The sequence below is a fragment of the Chiloscyllium plagiosum genome, unplaced genomic scaffold, assembly GCF_037043375.1.
Source record: "Chiloscyllium plagiosum isolate Xiang-an unplaced genomic scaffold, Cpla_swu_hap1 HiC_scaffold_5, whole genome shotgun sequence".
Taxonomy (NCBI): domain Eukaryota; kingdom Metazoa; phylum Chordata; class Chondrichthyes; order Orectolobiformes; family Hemiscylliidae; genus Chiloscyllium; species Chiloscyllium plagiosum.
The window spans coordinates 91,551,567-91,571,957 of NW_028270143.1; the positions used below are offsets into that span (position 1 = coordinate 91,551,567).

General features: G+C 41.0%; 1 protein-coding gene across 2 annotated transcripts in view; it reads right to left on the bottom strand.

The window, feature by feature from the left end:
• Positions 1-20,391, bottom strand: part of odad2 (outer dynein arm docking complex subunit 2) — a 384,917-nt gene that overhangs the window by 123,996 nt on the left and 240,530 nt on the right. For both annotated transcript variants that reach the window (XM_043690488.2, XM_043690489.2), the window contains exon 16: positions 8,744-8,986. In XM_043690488.2, coding sequence (XP_043546423.2) covers positions 8,744-8,986 — 243 coding nt within the window. The remainder of the gene's footprint in view (positions 1-8,743; positions 8,987-20,391) is intronic.

Sequence of the window (20,391 nt, forward strand, 5' to 3'; positions counted from 1 at the left end):
CTTGTCTGTTTCTTTTATTTTACTCTTTATTTTCCTCTTTGGTTTTCTTTTCTTCCTTTTCTTTCTTCCTGACCTTGGACCTCACAGCCTCTAAACTCCTAGACTCCGAACCCCCAACCCTGGAACTCTCAGCCTCAGCTGAGAGGGGGAGGTGACGGCCCAGTAGTATTATTGCTGGACTGTTAATCCAGAGACCCAGGTAATGTTCTGGGGACCCGGGTTTGAATCCTGCCACGGCAGATGGAGGATCTTGAATTCAATAAAAGAATTAAGAGTCCAGTGATGACTATGAATCCATTGTTGTTTGTCAAGAAAAAGCCCATCTGGTTCACTAATGCCTTTTAGGGAAGGAAACTGCCATCCTTACCTGGTCTGGCCTACATATGACTCCAGACCCACAGCAATGTGGTTAACTCTTAACTGCCCTCTGGGCAATTATGGATTGGCAATAAATGTTGGCCTAGATAGCGATGCCCATATCCCATGAATGAATAAAGAAAAAGACTGGCCCGGGATGGCAGTCTTCTGGCCCAGCACCGTGGTCTCTTGGCCTGACGTGGCAGTCTGCCAGACCAACATGGAGTCCTCTCAGCCAGTATGGAGTGGTGTCTTCTGGTCTGGAGTCAAGGCCCGATGCGAACTGGAGGCATTTTATAATTTATTCATAAAATCTGCAATGTTGGACTTTGTTACTTCTCTATTTTTCAAGAACTGTAATTGAAAAAGGTATACCTTGGGACCTTTTTATCTAAGATTGCGCCTAAGTGGCAACTTGTACACTTGTCAATGTACTTATTCGAGTATATATGACAATAAAGCTAATTCTAAAAATTCTAAATTCTATTCCAAAGAATAGCAGGGTTACCCCAGTGAGTCGTGATAGAGATGCACACATCTCGCTTATTAGCCCTGAATGTAGCTTATGACTCTTAGCTCATTTTTCTCATGTTCACTCACTTTGCCTTTACTTGGAGGCAACCAGTCTGGGTCTATTTCTAACTGCTTTTGCAGTGCTCACTCACTGTCTTCAGCACTGATATAAAGGTCTGCCAGTTTCTGTGTGGTTCACATTCCTTTCTTAGTGCAGGTCCAGGCTTCTAGCTTCCATGGCTTGCTTTGCTTTTTTTTAGGTCTTCAGTAGTTCGCAACAGGCTGCCAGCTTCTCTGTGACATGCAATGCGTGCCCACAGTCATTAGTGCTCAGTTATAAGCTGCCAGTGTCTGTGTGGTCACATTGCTTTCCTCATGCACAGGGACTTCAATGTTTAATTACAGATTGCCAGCCTCTGTGGCTTGAATTTCCTTTCAGTGCAGCTGGAAAGGTAGGCAGCTTGTCGCATGGGGAACACCGAAGAGTCGAGGGGATGGACATGTTGTATTGTCATGGCACCATGCCATATCAACTTCATACCTGTAGCGTATGCCAACAATTTATGTGGCAAACACACTGCATAAGCTTCAAGTAAATGTGAAAGTGTAAAAATCAAAGGAGAGTAGTCCTTAGTCATATAGTCATAGAGGTTTACAGCACAGAAAAGGGCCCTTCAGAACATCAAGTCTGCAACAGTCAAAAAAACCTTAACTATTCTAATCCCATTTTCCAGCACTTCACCCTTAGCCTTAGCATTGCAAGTGTACATCGAAACACTTCTTAAATGCTATGATGGTTTCTGCCTCTGCCACACTGGTGAGTTCCAGATTCCCACCATCCTCTGAGTGAAGTTTTTTCTCACATCCCTTCTAAATTTCCTGAGCCTCATCTTAAATCTATGCCCCAGGGTGAATGAGGGTTATTATCAATTAGGCTGTTGTGGACCAGACTAAACCCACTCAAAATATATTAAGAAGACAGCCTAAACTCTAACATCTTATTTTAAAGTTGTGAGGCATTATGTTCCAGCTGCAATTTGATTGGTCAAACTACTTAACTTTAAGTAAAATACATTTTACTTTTACACTACAGTTAAAATACAGATGAACTAAAATAAAAGAATTGGCTTAACTGTAACTCTATTGAAATGTTTAACAAAACATTTGTTTAACCAATACTAATGAAATGTTCCAATATACTAACATCCCATAAACACACCCTTGGTAAAGGCAAATTCAGTATAGTAGTCTCATGTGCAAGTCTAGCAGCAGGAAGAGAACCCCAGCTTTTAGCTGTAACACAGAGAGGATTAAGTTTCCACATCCAGCTTCAAGACCCCAGCATCTAAAGCTAAAACTAAAAATCCCAGTTCTGAGCTTGAGTCTACTCACTCAGGTTTATTCTATTGTTCCACACTTCTGTAACAAAAAATCCTAAGGCCTCACAAGCTGTTTACTTTATTGGTTTTGGGAAGACCGCTCATCATCTCTGTCTCAACCTTTCATCATAAAAAAAGGACAACATGCACCTCGTAAAACCACAGTAATGTCACAAGAGTCACTGCCAGATTCAATTACGGTACTTATCCAAATACAGCATTGGGAAAAATCTATGGTCAGTCAGGCACTTGGTCCTATGAGAGTTGGGGATCTCTATCCTTGCAGTCTGGAAATTCGATCATGGTCAGTCCTGCAGGTCAAATACAAGCAGTCCAGAGATTACAGGTAGGTCAGTCAGCGTTCTTTGAGGTATCAATCCAGGGGGTGGGCAGTGGTCAGTCAGAGCTATTCTGTCAACCTTTTCTGACGGGGGAGGGTATCATAGTTAGTCCTAGGGGTATGCTCAATAATAATTAGGAGGCAGAATCTAAGGATTCTGCAGAAAGTGGGCAATACAACTCTTACAATAGTCTTCATTGTACTGGGTTGTTGGAGAAAGGGTGACAGTTATGGGGAAGTTAAAGATAGTAAATGGAACATCAAAGGGAATAGAAGGGGATGGGGTGCTCTGGAAAGCAGTGCTCAAACAGATCGTGGTAACGCTATCCACCACATGGGGAGAGTGTAGGGCCAACACTGCATGGGAGTTTACGACGTCATGGTCCCTGGTGGTAAAATTGGGATGCAATGGTCTAGTGGTATTATCGCTGGACTATTAATTTAGAGACCCAGGTTCAAACCCTGCCATGGCAGATGGTGAAATCTGAATTCATAATTATCTGAAATTACGAGTCAAATGATGACCATGAATCCATTGTTGATCGTTGGAAGAACCTATCTGGTTCACTAATGTCCTTTAGGGTAGGAAACTGCTATCCTTACCTGATCTGGCCTACATGTGACTCCAGACCTACAGCAAAGTGGTTGACTCTTCACTGTCCTCTGGGCAATTAGGGATCAGCAATAAATGCCGGCCATGCCAGTGATGCCCTCATCCTGTGAATGACTTTAAAAAAAGGGACATTAACAGTTGTAGAGGAGCTGATCATAAAGAGAGGAGCAGTGCAGGAGGTTGACAGTTCATTGGTCCGACTGGAACAGCAACACAAAAGGCAGCATGAAGGGTGGGGGAAAAGTTTGTGCAGTATAGGTGAAGCCTGTACACACTGAAATGAAGTTGGAGCCTTGCCATGTTGAATTGAAAGTCAGCTGCAAAATTACAGCACAAAATGGCTATACCACACACAAAAATTGGTGGAGTAAATTACTGTTTCTTTTGATATGTGCAGAATACATTTTCTTAAATTGAAGGTTATATTAGGAGCAATGCAATAGTCATGTCTCTATTGATTCAGTAATGCATCCATCAGGCTTCAATTTGCACTTATTCAGAGGTCATTGTCCAAGAATGCATATTAAAAATTATGTCCTCAAGCAGTCACAACCATTACATAATACATATTAGCTGCCTCCTTGTCATGTTAGCTAAGCAAATTTAATCAGACAAAGGCACTCAAAAGTGGCACCTGAGCTTTTAATATCACAAACATATTCCATAGCTAGTACTGGTCAATGCTTCACGGATGCCATATTAAACTGTAGGTATGCAACATATGGTGTGTGATGTAAAAAGAAGCCTTCTCTTTTTGGAGGTGAGTACTATCATAGAATCATATACCCTTTGGTCCAACTAGTCCATATCAACCGTGCTCAAACCATTTCCTTCTAAACCTTTCCAGTTCAAGTACTTATCCAAATGTCTTTTAAATGTTGTAATTGTACCCCATCCATCACTTCCTCTGGCAGTTCATTCCACATACCTCTTTGTGTAAAAATAGTTAACCCTCATGTCCTTTTGAAATCTTCCTCCTCTCACCTTAAAAATATTTCCACTCATTTTGAACTCCTTCAGCCTATGGAAAATACCCTTACTATTCACCTTATCTATGCTTCTTGATTTTATAAATCTCTATAATGTCACCCCTCAAACACTTATGCTCGAAACTCTTCATTCCTGGCAAGCCTTTTCTGAACCCTTTTTAACTTATTAATATATTTCCTATAGCAGGACCACCAGAAATGTACACAGTACTCCAGAAGAGGCCTCAGCAACATCTTGTACAACCTCAAAATGATGCCCCGACTCCTGCACTCAAAAGGTCTGAGCAATGCAGGCCAGCGTGCTAAATGCCTTCTTAACCACCCTGCCTAATTGTGATGCAGATTTCAATTAATTATGTGCCTGAACCCCTAGGTCTCTCTTTTCTACAACACCATCCTGGGCACTTGCATGAATAAGTAAGTCCTGCCACTGCTTGTTTTACCAAACTGCAATACCTCGCATTTATCTAAATTAAACTCCACCTTCCACTCCTCAGCCCATTAACCCAATTGATCAAGAGTCCTTTGTAATCCTAGATAACCTTCTTCATTGTCCACTATTCCATCAATTTTGGTGTCAACCACAAACATACTAAATTCACATTCAAATCATTTATATAAATGATGAACAAAAGTGGACCCAGTACTGATCCCTGTGGAACACCGCTGGTTATAGGACTCTAATACAAAAAAACCCTCCACCACCAGCCTCTGTCTCCCACCATTAAGCCAATTATGTATCCAATTGGCAAGCTCTCCCTGAATTCCATGTGATCTAACTTTACTAATTAGTCTACTATGTGGAACATTGTCAAAGACAATGTCCATGTAATGTCCATGTAATTATCGATGTCCATGTAATCATCTACCATTCTGCCCTCATCAATTTTTTTGGCGACTTTCTCAAAAAATCCAATCAAGTTTGTGAGACACAATTTCCCACACACAAAACCATGGTTACTTACTGGCAAAATCTACCTCCCACAATGTAGCACATTTGGTTGTGCAATGTACATTTGGATAAGGTGACCTACCTCAGGACTCATTTTTGAGGCTTAACAATGATCTCCTTGGGAAGCTTCCATGTCACTGTGTGAGGTCATGAGACTTCACTCTGATGGATTTGAGGGCTCAAGAGTTCCTTTAATAAAATAGTGTTCTCTTTCCGATATTCTTCACAAATTATGTGCTCATGCATCTCACACAATTGCACTGAAAACAGTCATTGTGGCCTTTGTAGAATTGCAAAGATAGCTAGTAAAAGACAGCAATTATTATTTTGTTCGCAGACCCAGAAAGAACAGCAAAGTCCAGTGGGAGAAGGAGCAAGCGAAGATCCACCACAAAGTGGAGGCGATTGATTAGACTTACATCTGTAGGCTTCACTTTCACTTTCTTCCACTCACACCCTGATTAAGGATACACTAGACCATCATTACTGACTTGTGTCATCCGCTGGAGAAGGGTATATTCTCAGCAGGATTGGGTGGCAATCCAAGTCACAGCTGACCTGAACCAGTGGCTTGTTTCAAGATGCAACAGATGACTTGTGTGGCATGTCCAAATCTTTGATCCATAATTGCAACTGATGCTATTTTCCTCAAAGCACAATATATCTGTCCTACCCATGACGAGGAGAATTAAGCAGCCATGTATCCTGGGAGGACACTAGAGAACTCATAACTTCTCCATTGTCCTTGGGCCATACAGGAATGGCTGTTGGGGGTCTAGGGTTATACCCTCCAAACATAGCTCATGGCATCTTTAGTAACTTACCAGTAATTTAGCTCCTGACTCCCCAAAGCCTGACCAACATCTTCAAAGCTTAGGTCAGGAGTGTGGTGGACTACTTCCAAATTAGTGTAGCTCCAATAGCATTCAACAACAACCATCTAGGACAAAGCTGCCCACTTGATTGGCATCATGTCCACAAACATTCCCTCCATCAACAATTCTTAGTAATAGCAGTGTGTATCATCAACAAGATGTATTGCAGATATTCACCAAGGCTCATTAAGACAGCACTTTACAAACCTCCGACTAATACCAACTAGAAGAACAAGAGCAGCAGTCACATGACTATAACACCACCTGCAAGTTTGAAATATTTTGACATGAAAATATACTGCTTTTCTTTCAAAATCATGGAATTCCCTCCCTAACGGAATTGTGGGTCTACCTACACCAAATGGACTGCAACAATGGATGGACAATAAATTCTAAACCGATCAGCAGTGTCTCTATCCCATGATGCAGAGAGAGTGGGGATGAAATGAGTAAACTCCATGATGGAGGCCAATAATCGGGATTATGGGTTTAAAAATGCAAAACTGCAAAATGCACACCCTAACCATCGATATTAATTAATTCCATGCATCACTGCCACATCAGTAAGTCTTCTGCAATTATAGCAACAGTTTGCATGGTGTGCCTGTGTCACACTCAAATATTTTGGGCAGAAATTTCCTAGACTTTGAGCAATGTGGACAAGAAATATGAGAACAGGTCGAAGGTAGAAAACAGACAATGGAAGTGGAGGGTTGCCTTTCAGACTGGAGGCCTATGTGCTGTGGAGCACCACAAGGATCACTGTTTTTTGTCATTTATATAAATGATTGGATGTGAACATATGAGGTATAGTTAGTAAGTTTGCAGATAATACCAAAATTGAAGGTGTAGTGCATAACAAAGAAGGTTACATCAGAGTACAACGGGGTCTTGATCAGATGGGCCGATGGGTTGAGGAGTGGCAGATAGAGTTTAATTTAGATAAATGTGAGGTGCTGCGTTTTGGAAAGGTAAATCAGAGCAGGGTTTACCAATGTCCTATATAGCCGCAACATGACCTCCCAACTCCTGTACTTAATATTCTGACCAATTAAAAAAAAGCATACCAAACGCCTTCTTCACTATCCTATCTACCCAACTCCACTTTCAAGGAGCTATGAACCTGCACTCCAAGGCCTCTTTGTTCAACAACACTCCCTAGGACCTTACCATTAAGTGTATAAGTCCTGCTAAGATTTGCTTTCCCAAAATGCAGCACCTCACATTTATCTGAATTAAACTCCATCTGCCACTTCTCAGCCCATTGGCTGATCTGGTCCAGATCCTGTTATAATCTGAGGTAACCCTCTTCGCTGTCCACTACACCTCCAATTTTGGTGTCATCTGCAAACTTACTAACTGTACCTCTTATGCTCGCATCCAAATCATTTATGTAAATGACAAAAAGTAGAGGGCCCAGCACTGATCCTTGTGGCACTCCACTGGTCACAGGCCTCCATTCTGAAAAACAACCCTCCACCACCACCCTCTGTCTTCTACCTTTGAGCCAGTTCTGTATCCAAATGGCTAGTTCTTCCTGTATTCCATGAGATCTAACCTTGCTAATCAGTCTCCCATGGGGAACCTTGTCAAACGCCTTACTGAAGTCCATATAGATCACACCTACTGCTCTGCCCTCATCAATCTTCTTTGTTACTTCTTCAAAAAACTCAGTCATTTTTGTGAAACATGATTTCCCATGCACAAAGCCAAATAAAAATAAAAATCACCTGTTATCAACTCCATAACATCAGGTGACTCCATTTCTGTTGCAACTCATTTGCTGTCGAAACACCCCTCCATGCCCTTGTTATTTGTAGACTTGACAACTTCAATGCACTCTCCGATAGTACCCATATCTTCCCACTTACAGAAAACTGAGTTTATCCAAACCTCTGCTGCCATCTTGTAATTCACAGTGCCTGCTGGCCACACATCACCTCCGTACTCTCTTGCATGTTGATTCACAGTCTAGTAACACCTTAACTTTAAAATTCTTCTTAGTTTCTGATACCTTCATGCTTTACCTGACCCCAAGACAATAAACATCTTCAGCCCTGCAGCTCACCGAGTTCTCTGTAGTCCGCCAATTCTGGCCCTTGCACGTTTCTGATATTAATCACTGTACTACTGGCAATCACACCTATGGCTGTGCAGGCTAAAAGCTTGAGAATTCTTTCCCTAAACCTCTCTGCATTTTGACCTCTCTTCTTATTTAATTAACATATTTTAAAAACCTATCTCTGATCAATTATTTGGTTACGTCTCCAGCATGTTGGCATCAAATCTTGTTTAATAAATGTCCTGTGAAGTGCCTTGGGAAGTTCCATTATGTTAGAAATGCTATATAAAAGCAAGTTTTTGTTACTAATTACTGTCAACACTGCATTTTATTTCTGTCTTTCCCGTTTATCAGCTGGCCATGCTGTTAATCTACATGGTTCCTGGCAAGAAACTGAGAAATAAAAATAATTGAGGACCTGCCATTACATGTGGCAACATATCTACTTTCCTGAGATTTCCAGGTTTCTCACATCATTTTGCTCTCCTGCTGTCTTCCTATAAATATCTGAACCATAATGACAGAGAATGGCAAATAGAAAAATAAAGAACAAAAATAGAGAAGTGGGGTCAAAAGCAGAGATGCGCACATTGAAATTGTTTCCATATTTTTCCATAACAACACAGAAACTTAATGCATATCAAAAATAGAGAAGGTACATACGACATATTTTCAGGATCAACAGCACATTCTCCCACTGCTTTGGTGACATTTACAAGAAGAGCATTATTAGTTCCAGTTAAAAGATTGACCAATGGACCGATTCCACTCGATCTCCGGATAGCACCCCGAATGACTGGATCTCGTGCCAGTTGCCCCAATGCTCCTACAACATTAATAAGGACTTCCTCAGGTTGACCGATGAGTAGACTAATCAGAGTTTCTGCAACTTTCAAATGTTTGAACCTTAAAGAAAAAATAAATTAAAAATTACACATTAGAATATTTTAAAAACCTACAAATATACAGCAATGTTATCTGAAGTACCTACAGTTACATACTTATAATCTATTTCCACAATTGCTAATGGTAGTTATGGGTGTTGCCATTTCTAAAATAACTCAGAGGCATGTTCTCATGCGTAACTATTACTATGACCATATGCAGAATGATTACTAATTTAAATTCTCATTTCAATCTACTTGCAATCAAAATGTTTAATCATTGAAATAATCATTGCTGTTCAAGAAATGACAGTATAAAATGCTCAGAAACTGACATAAAAGATATTAAGGAAAAGTATTTATTATTAAGTGGACACTTTTACAGTCAGAGTGATCCTGAGACAAAAAAAATATGTTGATGTATTAAACCTTTGTTTGATCCCTCCATTCCTTTATATGTAGTTCTGTCTATTTGGTAACTTGTTTTCTAAGCTAATGTTTCAATTACCAATCTAGATCTTGAGATCAGCCATGGTTGTATCAAATGGCTGAGCAGGTTCAAGAGTCTGAATTTGGTACTCCTGCTCCTACTTATATTATACTTTGTTAATTTGATAATGTTTTACCAATAGCTTTCCCAAGGTGACAGTGATGTTTTACAATAAAAATTTCCAGATCAGAATAAATCTGTTTCAGTTTTTATCCAAGAAAAGGTAAACTTTAAAATTAATTTTTTTTTTCACTTTTATTGGACAAATAGACGATATAAACAATCATTCTTTCAACAACTATTCCCCACTTTGTATCTGTGTTTTATTTCTCATAGCTGAGATGCCCTACTCTTTCACTTTTTCCTTAAAAACTGCTCCAGTAATTTCTGGAGAACATCTCATGATCTCCTACCATACTATAGAAATTGAAAATAGGAGCAAGAAAAGCCCATATAGCCCATTGAGCCCACTCTGTTATTCAACATGATCATGACTGATTCTGAATACTCCCATGCTCTCCCCATACTCCTTGACCCCTTTAGCCTCTGGAAATCTATTTCTATTTCCATTACTTTGGTAGAAACTCCAGAAATTGAGTGACTACTGAAATGATATGCCCTCATTACATAAAATTTACCCACAGGATTGGAGAAAAGTTTGGGTCTACAAATGTGGCTTGTGAGTTGTTATGACACTACTTCTTGAATTCTAACACTGTAACAGCCTGCTTCCCATCAGGATTCTGAAAAAAGATAAATTGTAGTATTTTCGATCCCCATCCATCCCAAACAATCAAATTAGATCACATAGGAACACAGGAACATGATTAAGTAAGAGAAGGCCCACGGTCGACAGAAGTGCTAGGTGACTTGGTTATGTGGGTAAACAGGAGAGGAAGCTTTCAGAAATGAGAACTTAAGAAATGGAACAAGGAGGAGACCATATGTTTCCCCAAGCCTGATTGTCATTCAGTACAATCATAGCTGATCTTCAACTTCAACTCTACTTCTTTTTTCATATTATTTGATTCTCTGAGAGACCAAACTCTGTCCACTTCAGCTGTTAATATATCATAATGAGTTACAGAATTCCAAAATCATATCTTTCTTTGAGTGAAGAAACATTTCCTCAGCTTAGTCCTAACTGATGATCCCTTTATTCTGAGACATTGCTTCCATGTTCTATATCCCAGGAACCTACCTTTGTTGTATTGCCTTCAATATAAGTGTACACTTTCTTAAATGTGGAGATCAAAATTAAAACCAAGTATTTCTGATGTAGTCATGTGAAAGAGAGAAAGAGAGAGTGAAAATGTGCATGTGAGTGTGTGCGTGTCAGTGTGAGTTCATGTGAGAGAGTGTGTTTGTGTTTGTGCAAGCTTGGTAAAGTGTGTGTGTGAGTGTGATGGGGGGCATAAGCCTGGGAGAAAGTGTGTGTGTGTGTGTGTGTGGGGGGGGGGGGGGGGGGGGGGCGGTGTATGAGAGAGTGTGTGTGAAAGAGAGACAGTCTGCGTGCCTGTGTGTATCTATGTGTGTTTATGTATGTGAGAGAGAGATAGAGTGTATAATGTAGTGGGGTCACCTGTGGAGTGACATGAATCCAAGATCCCAGTTGAGGTCATCCTCATAGGTACTGAACCTAGCTATCAGCCTCTGCTCGGCCACTTTGCGTTGTTGCCTATCCTGCCTTGGAGGATGGTCTTCCGAATATCTGAGGCCGAATGCTCCTTACTGCTGAAGTATTCCCTGACTGGGAGGGAACACCCCTGTCAGGTGATTGTTGCGCGGTGTCCATTCATCTATTGTCATAGCGACTGCTTAGTCTCATCAATGTGCCATGCATTGGTCTTCCTTGCCTGCAGCATTTGAGATAGACAACATTGGCCGAGTCACACATGTACCTGCCACGTCCCCATAGTGGGTGGTGTGCCCATGTGTAATATTGGTATCTCTGTGGACACTCTGACATGTCTTGCAGTGGTTTCCATGACAGGGTTCTACAGTGTTATGGTCAGTGTTGTCCTAAAGGCTGGGCAGTTTGCAGGCAGTCAATCCATGTAATATTTTGTAAATTCCACTTTGTAAATAGAACTAGTCTGATTTAAGATTGGGGTACAGACTGACTGTAACCTCACACCTTTAAATGCATTGTCTGAGCTGAGATGTCACCTTTTTAATAAAACTTTAAGTTATCTCGAGAATGTGAGTTAAAGTGATAGATAAGGTGAATAACTAGGTCTTTTCCCTACAGTAGGAGAGGTCAAAACTAGAGGGCATAATTTTAAGGTGAGGAGAAAGACATAAAAGGGACCTGTGGGGCAATGTTTTCACAAAGAGGTAGTTTGTATATGGAATGAATTGCCAGAGGAAGTGGTAGATACAGGCATAGTTGCAAAATTTAAGAGACATTTGGAAAAGCATATGAATATGAAAGGTTGAGAGAGATATGGACCAAATGTAGACAAATCATAGAAATGTAGAATCCCGACAGAGTGGAAAATGGCCATTTGACCCAGATGTTATAGACTAAGCCAGGCCACTCAAAACATTCTTAAGCAGGCAGCTCAGACCATAATTTTGCAATTTTGCAATTTGTTTCAGTAAGTGTATAGGGATAATTACCCAGATTAAGTTAATTCGGTTGACTACTAGAGTTGAAAACAGACAAAACATTATTCACAAAATTAAACAATGGAACACAAAGAACAGAATAAAGAACCCCTATTGAACTCAATCTATCCAGCTAGACTTAATTATGCTGTTCCGAGTATACACAACAGTTCCAATAAGCAAACTCCCTTTAAAAACCAGTATAAATGGAATACATGCTTACAGGTTGAAGTTGAAGGGCATAAAGAGAGAGAAAGAGACTTTCCACACAGCTCCCTATTGAACTTCCAACCTGCTCAAGACTGAACTAAAACTGCTCAGCTCAGCTAGAGAGCTGGCCATTCCCCTCTCTTTATGCACGTCACTTTTAAAACACAACCACTTTGGCTGAAAGTCTCATCTGTTTACATAAAAACAAAAGGCCTCTCACAATCCTTTTCATCTGTACCAAACCAGACTGATTGGAGTCTGGCCCGGTTTATTACCCCTTTGAAAAAAAAATCAAGGAAAGAGTATCCTTGAGCCAAGGAACAGCTTTTAGGAAAAAAAAGGACTAGCTTTGTGACACATCGAGTCCACATCAACTCTCCATAGAGCATCCCTCCCAGTCCCAAACCCCTTTCCTATCCCTGTAACCCTACTTTTACTATGGCTAACCCACCTTGCCTGCACATCCCTGGACATTATGGGCAATTTAGCATGGCCAATCCATCTAACCTGCACATCTTTGGACTAGTTTAGTTGAGGAAACCTGATTGGTAAGGACGAGTTGGATTGAAGGGTTTCTTTCCTTGCTGTATAACTCTATGACTGACTGGATTTTAGTCTTCTATTATTATCTGATTTGTTTTGTTCTGATGTGAATTACTTTAATTTCCATACTCCATTTGGCTCCTAGATTATCCTGGATTTCTAGTTCGTGATTTGTGTCTTCTACTGTGAAGACAGCCACAAAATATTTGTCAATGACTCCATCATTACCTCATTCCATATGATAATTTTTCCTGCCTCTGTTTCTATGGGATCAGTGTTTACATCAATTACTCTGTTACTTAACTCTCAGATTCAGTTTTATCCATTTTTATCAATTTCTTTCAGATTCAGTACTATTCTTTCAAACATAACACATCTTTATTTGTATTTATTTCTACTGTTACAACCACAAATGATGATACCACTGGACAAGTCACAACCCAAAATGAAATTTGCCTTGATAGATGGTATGATTAAAAAAAAGATAGTTATTTGGTCGTCAGTCACGGGAACATATGCATACAAAAGCATGCAGATTTTTTTAACAACGCAGCAGAAATTGATTATACAAAAATAGCTATCCACGTGTACAACACAGAGATCTTAAAACCAAGTTTCAACTTGTTTCCTGACATTACCTAATACAAAGTGTCAAATCTTGAAAAATTACCTCTCTGTATCAAATCTTTAAATTTTACTGATACTCCTTAGGTTCTGTCATCTGAACTATTGATTTTCTTACATGAATACTCACAAAACTGAGAGCACAGACTTCCTCAGAGTCATTGAGTCATAGATTTGCACAGCATGAAACAGATCTTTCATTACAATTCGTCCATTTTAACCAGCTATCCTTAATTAATCCAGTCCCATTTGGCAACATTTAGCCCATATCCCTCTAAATCCTTCCCATTCAAGTATCCTTCCAAGTTGTAATTGTACCAGTATCCACTACTTTCTCTGGTAGCTCACCCTCTGTGTGAAAAAGTTGTCCCTTTTAAATTTTTTCTCTTTCACCTTAAACCTATGCCCACTAGTTTTGAACTCTTACCTCAGGGAAAAGACCTTGTCTATTCACCCTATTCAGACCTCTCATGATTTTATAAACCTCTATAAGGTCACTCCTCAGCCTCCAGTGGTCAAGGGAAAATAGCTCCAGCCCACTCTGCCTCTCCCCATAGCTCAAAACCTCCAATCTGACAACATCCTTGTAAATCTTTTCTAAACCCTTTCAAGTTTCACAACATCTTTCCAATAGCAGAGAGACCAGAACTAAACATAGTATTCCAAAGGTGAACTAACCAATGCCCTATACTGCCACAACACGACATCCCACCTCCAATACCCAACCCACTGTCCAATAAAGGCATACATAACAAATGCCTTCTTCACTACCTTGCCTACCTGCGACTTCACTTGCAAGGAACTATGAATCTGCACACCCAGGTTGCTTTGTTCAGCCTACTCCCCAGGTTCCTACCATTAAGTCCATCCCTGATTTGCCAGACCAAAATGCAACTCACATTTATCAAATTAAACTCCATCTGCCACTCCTCAACCCAATGCCTGATCTGATTGTCCTGTTGTACTCTGAGATAACTTTCATTGCCTTCCACTACATCACCAATTTTGGTGTCATCTGCAAAATTATTAACCATACCTCTTGTATCCACATCCAAATCATTTATATAAATGACAAAAAAAAATGGACCCAGCACCAATCTCTGCGACAATGGTCACAGGCCTTCAGTCTGAAAAGCATCCCTCACCACCACCCTCTGTCTCTTACCTTCAAGCCAATTTTGTATTCAAATAGATAGCTCTCCCTTGATTCTATGTGATCTAACTTTGCTAAGTCTACCATGTGGAACCTTGTGGAATGCCTTGCTGAAGTCCAAATAGACAACATTCATCGTTCTGCCTTCATCAATCTTCTTTGACACTTGTTCATAAATCTCAATCAAGTTAGTGAGACACAATTTCCTACACACAAAGCCATGCCCCCAGTCCATGGGCACAGGCAGCATCTCCAAACTACTATCATAGCATATGCTCACTCAACTTCCAACGAAGTGCAAATTTCTACCCAAACACTCCTGGTCTGGAAGCTGCAAAATCCAAACTTTCCTACTGGGATAACAAATTCACTTAATTGCTCTGAAATTCACTTTTCTAGGAAAGAAACTATCTAATTTTTGGAATTTTAGAGAGTTCTGAGCAATGTGGGAGATGGCATCATTTGTGGCAGAATCATATACAAAGGTTGCCGATGTCAATCTAATGACAGTAGCATCTCACCCCATCTTTTCTGCTTTTCACAGGTTTCTCATTGCCAATTAAAGGGAATTGTCAGCTCACTGAATGCTCTGTTGTTGGCCCAACTCACCTCATTAATGTTCAACAGCCTATCTTATCAAACTCACGAAACAGGCTCGACATAGAGAAAGTTTGACATGGAAAAGAGTGGGTACTTGGTAAATTTAGTTTACTGCTTTCTCTGAAGGACCTCTACGTACCAGACACCAAATTCTCAGGTGTGATCATTGGGCACTGGCCACACACACCCACATCTACAGTCATTAGAATCTGACATGCATCAGCCTCTAAGAACCCTCATAGTGCTTCTCTGATCCACTTACAGGACACTTCTGCGCAGAAATTTTTCTCAGGGTCTTGCACCCAGTTCATGGACTGGCTGCATCTCCAGGTTGTTCGCTGCTGTCATAATTATTGCTCATTTTGAACCCACCTGGATGCTCACAGCGTCCCTGCCTTGCATTGTCTGTAGCTCTTTGCCCTCTCAGCCAGAGCTATCATGCTAGATTTTTGTTCTGTCTTGCCTTAAATGCAGACACAACCTCAAGATGTTTGTCAACGTTATCAGCCTTTGCTCAGGGGTTCCTGACAGAAAGTGAGAACTGCAGATGCTGGAGATTAGAGTTAAAAAGTGTGGCACTGGAAAAGCACAGCAGGTCAGGCAGCATCTGAGGAGAAGGAGAATCGACGTTTCAGGCATAAGCCCTTTATCAGGAATGTAGGGGGAACGAAGATGGACAGGTAGGACAGTTCAAGAGGGCAGTGCTGAGTTCGACGGTTGGATCTGGGATGAGGTGGGGACGGGACATAAGGAAACTGGTGAAATTGACACATAGCATCAACATTGATTTCACCAATTCCTACCTATCCAGTCCATCCTCCCCTCAGACTTATCACCATCTTGCCCCCACCTATATCTACCTATCGCTTTCCCTGCTACTTTCCCCCCACCCACACCCCATCCTCCTATTTATCTCTCAGCTCCCTTTCCCCTCCCCCCACTCCACGCCATTCCTGATGAAAGGCTTATGGCTGAAACACCGACTCTCCTGCTCCTCAGATGCTGCCTGATCTGCTATGCTTTTCCAGCACCACACTTTCCGACTCCGGGGTTCCTGGTGTAGTATATCAAAGTTAGCCTCTGATATCAGTCCGGAGGTTTGAAACCAGTCAGTGAGCCATTTAGGGTAGTCAAAGTCAGGAAGGGTGAGGAGCTAAATATAAACAGCCTGTCTTGAGTCTTTCTGCTCCATTGAGGATTGTATACCTCCTGGAATGAGAGAGGTAGATATTAGGGAGATGAAAGTGGGTACACTAGATGTCACTTTTGGTGCAGATGGACAAGTGTCCAGAGTGGGTGGTTAGGCAATGCTGAGGACATGTAGGGTTAGTGATGTCGAGGTTGGGATGGGTGACAGTGAGTATGGAAAATGCTAAGCATTAGTAAGAATGGCAGAGTATGAATGTTGGGAAATGCATAGAATAGTAGAGATAGAGTGAGTGTGAGGTATTAGAAAGAATGTGGTGAAACTTACACTGGTGGAATGGAAAACATCATTAAACTTCTTCCGACAGTGCACTGCATTCCTTCAGATAGCTCAAACTACTTTATTCTGGGTGGCAACTTGGGCCAGACTAGCATGATCTGGTTTCGTGGTATCCACCCTGAGCAGTAGGACCTCCAGGTCTCTGCCCACAAAGTGGGGCTCTGATTTCCCCTGTTTTCCATGTCTGGCCAAATGTAAGAAACCATGCTGGGCAACTCTGGACTGACAGTGCTTATCCAGTGTACAACAGGCTTTTAAAGATGGCACAGATGCAAGGGATGGAGTTTTAGGATATCCGCTGAATAGTATATTGTTCTGGGAATGGTGAATGATATGGCAGCACTGGAATTGATATGATCGATGCCATAGCAGTGTGGTAGATAGTTAATGAGGTGAGTTTGATAAGATATAGTGAAAATACTTCCAAAAACCTCAATGCAACTCAGACATAGCCAAAAACTATAAACATCTTATTCCATTAACACTCCAGAAGGTTCCGCCTCTCTGTCACATACTCAATTAGGTCAATGTTCCTGAAGAATTGTCTGACCTAGTTTGCTTTTAAAAATATATCTTTCACAAAAGTAAACAACACTATTTTGAAATCCAAACTTTAAACATTCCAATTCACACACTTTTCATCACGCTATTCTTAATCTGTTTATTAAATTACAGATGGATTTTTGTTGCTGAGTTTTGTTTTTCAAAGGAATATCTTTTTCTTGACCATTCTGAAATATTTCTACAGGTGCTTCTCACTGTTTACTGGCATGCATTTTCGTCTACTTATATAAAGAAACTTAGCAGGCTTACCCTCATTACTATGTCATTGATTTGGTTTAAGTTTAGAGTTTTGTTTGTGATTGATGTATGTTGCTTTGAAATTTAGTATACAATTTAATTGCATAATGATCACTATTTCGGAGACGGTCTTTTCACAGGATTATAGAATTCCTACAGTTGGAAACAGGTCATTTGGACCAACAAATCCACACAGACCCATTCCCCTACCCTATTACTCTACATTTCCCCTGACTAATACACCTAACCTACACATCCCTAAACACTATGGGCAATTTAGAGTGGCAAATTCACTTAACCTGCACATCTTTGGTCTGTGGAGAGAAACTGGATTACTCGGAGGAAACCCAATAGACACAGGGAGAATGTGCAAACTTTGCATAGACAGTCACCCTCGGCTGGAATCGAACCCAGGTCTCTGGTGCTGTGAGGCAGCAGTGTTAACCACTGATCCGCTGTGGTATGAGGTTATTAATTAATCCTGCCATATTGTGCAATAATTCACAATAATAATGGTACACAATAATAATGCTTCTATTTCTTATTATTTCATAGGATTTAGACATCTCTCACTAGATAGGCAGTTATTGCCCACCTTAACTTGTCCTTGAGAAGGTGGTGGTTAGCTGCCTTTTTGATCCATTACAGTCCATTTAATATAGAAAGGGAGTTCTAGGATTTTGATACAGTGTCAAAAGGATCATTGAGATTTTCCAAGTCACGATAGTGAGTGGCTGGGAAAGGAACTGGCAGATGATGGTGTTCCTTTTATCTTCTGCCCTTGTCTTTCTAGTTTGTCGTGGTCATGGTTTGGACTTTACTAAAAACTCATGCTAATGCTTCCATGAATTGAAAACCCATTTCCCAAAAACCTTTTGAACCAGGAATTTAGACCTAGCAAGATTTATACTGCATCATACCAAATATGCCTCATTGACTACCCACCTTGTTCCTATGGCATCCCTGATGTTTGATTTCATCTCCATCTTACCATGCAGAATTCTCATAATGTTTCATCACTCAGCAGATATACACTGTAAGAGTAAAATTCCTGTGCACACGCAAAGGCTGCTGTGCATCGGTATTCAAAAGCTGCCCAGTTTAGTCAAAGGCATTTTTTAGAGGGTGTCTGGGTAGGGGAAAATGGCACCACAATTTTCTGACAGGGACATGGGGGTCCTGATTGAAGGGGAGTTGCAAAGGACAGGAGTGCTTTTCCTGGGTGACTAGCAGAGTAGGCAGTGCCACCAGACCAGCTAGCCTGTTCCAACATCACTGCCTGAATCACTGCTATCTCAACACCGTAGAAGAACAGTCAGCAGTGCCAGAAAGCCAAAGGATCTCTCCACTCTGCCAGAGTAAGTATGAAATATACAGAAGAAAATGTACTGAGACCATTTGGTGGCATGAGTGACAATTATTTAGTACATTTCTATAAATTCCACTGTTTTGACCTTACATCTGGTTGTCTGTTTCTCTATGTTGCCCCAAATTTATGTATGTCTTCATAATGCATAACTTCATGTCCATTCAGGATGTATCACGGATTGACTTCTGTGTTGAGAGTCTGCTGCAGCTTGTGGAACGCCTTGTTCTGCAAGATGCAGAACAAGGCGTACACATGGCAATGCGTCCTGGTGATATCACTGCCTCTTGTCCTAAAACAGGGGTTCTTTCCTTGGCTTAAGTGATTATATGTGTTGTGATTGACTTGGACAGTGATGGGGCAAAGCATTAGAATGAGAGACCTCACAGGTCTGACTCCAATATAGTGCATGAGCCAGTATATACCCTCACATTAGTGCGCAGATTGAGTCACTTATGCTACCCACTCAGAGTGTGGTCATAGCCATTTTCTTTCTCATTGCACACTTTCAATTTTCACAATAGAAGGTGACAGTGAGTGCTCCTCAGCCACTGTTTGCAGCTCTGATTTCTATGTGATAATGAACCCCAAAACATCCCTTCCAAATAGCCCTCCATCTAAACCCCATAGGCTTTGCACCTCCCCAGGTCCTGATGCAATCTGTCTGCAGATTTTTCTTGTACCTGCTCAACTTCCCACCCAGCCCCTGGCAATCCCCATTGAAGGAATGGTGTATCTGAACATGGACAAACTCCACTTCCTGCAAGATCTCCTGAGCATCCACACTTGAGTCTATTCTGAGATTGCAGTACTGTTGCCCCCTTCACGAATGTCATCCCCCTTTCCCCACAGCCTGAAGCAATCTGACTTTAAAGTAGTTCACAAATCTCCTTCTATCAGCAGCAACCCCTTTATCCCAATCCACTTTCCCCGAAGTTTCTGTGTACAGATCCAATAAACTGAGTGTGGCAACACTGAAGCGGAAAGTTCCAGATGAGAATGTCCTGATCCCAACCTCTGCCTGCAAATCTTCCAGAAAACATATTAGACCAACCCCTCAGACTGGAGAAAGTGAGGACTGCAGATGCTGGAGATCAGAGCTGAAAATGTGTTGCTGGAAAAGCGCAGCAGGTCAGGCAGCATCCAAGGAACAGGAGAATCGACGTTTCGGGCATAAGCCCTTCTTCAGGAATTTTCAACCCCTCAGACTGTCAGCAACAAAGTAGAGAACTAGGCATGACTCACTCTCTGAACTACAGAGGCATACAGTCCAGGCCGAGAATAGCCCAAATTGATGTCTGACCATTGCCAGTCCACCTGAATTGTCTTAGGAAGGGAATCATGCAAGAATTGGAGTTTATCCATGTTCCAAGTTATCCTGGTGTTTTGGGAAGCAGCCCTTGACTTACTGTACCAGTATCCCATCAATGACAGGTACCTTCATGGACTTCAGTGAGGATTACTCCACTAAGACATGGGTTCAAATCCCACCATAGTAGATTTAAATTTAATTTTATAAAATTTAAATTCAATTTTATAAAATC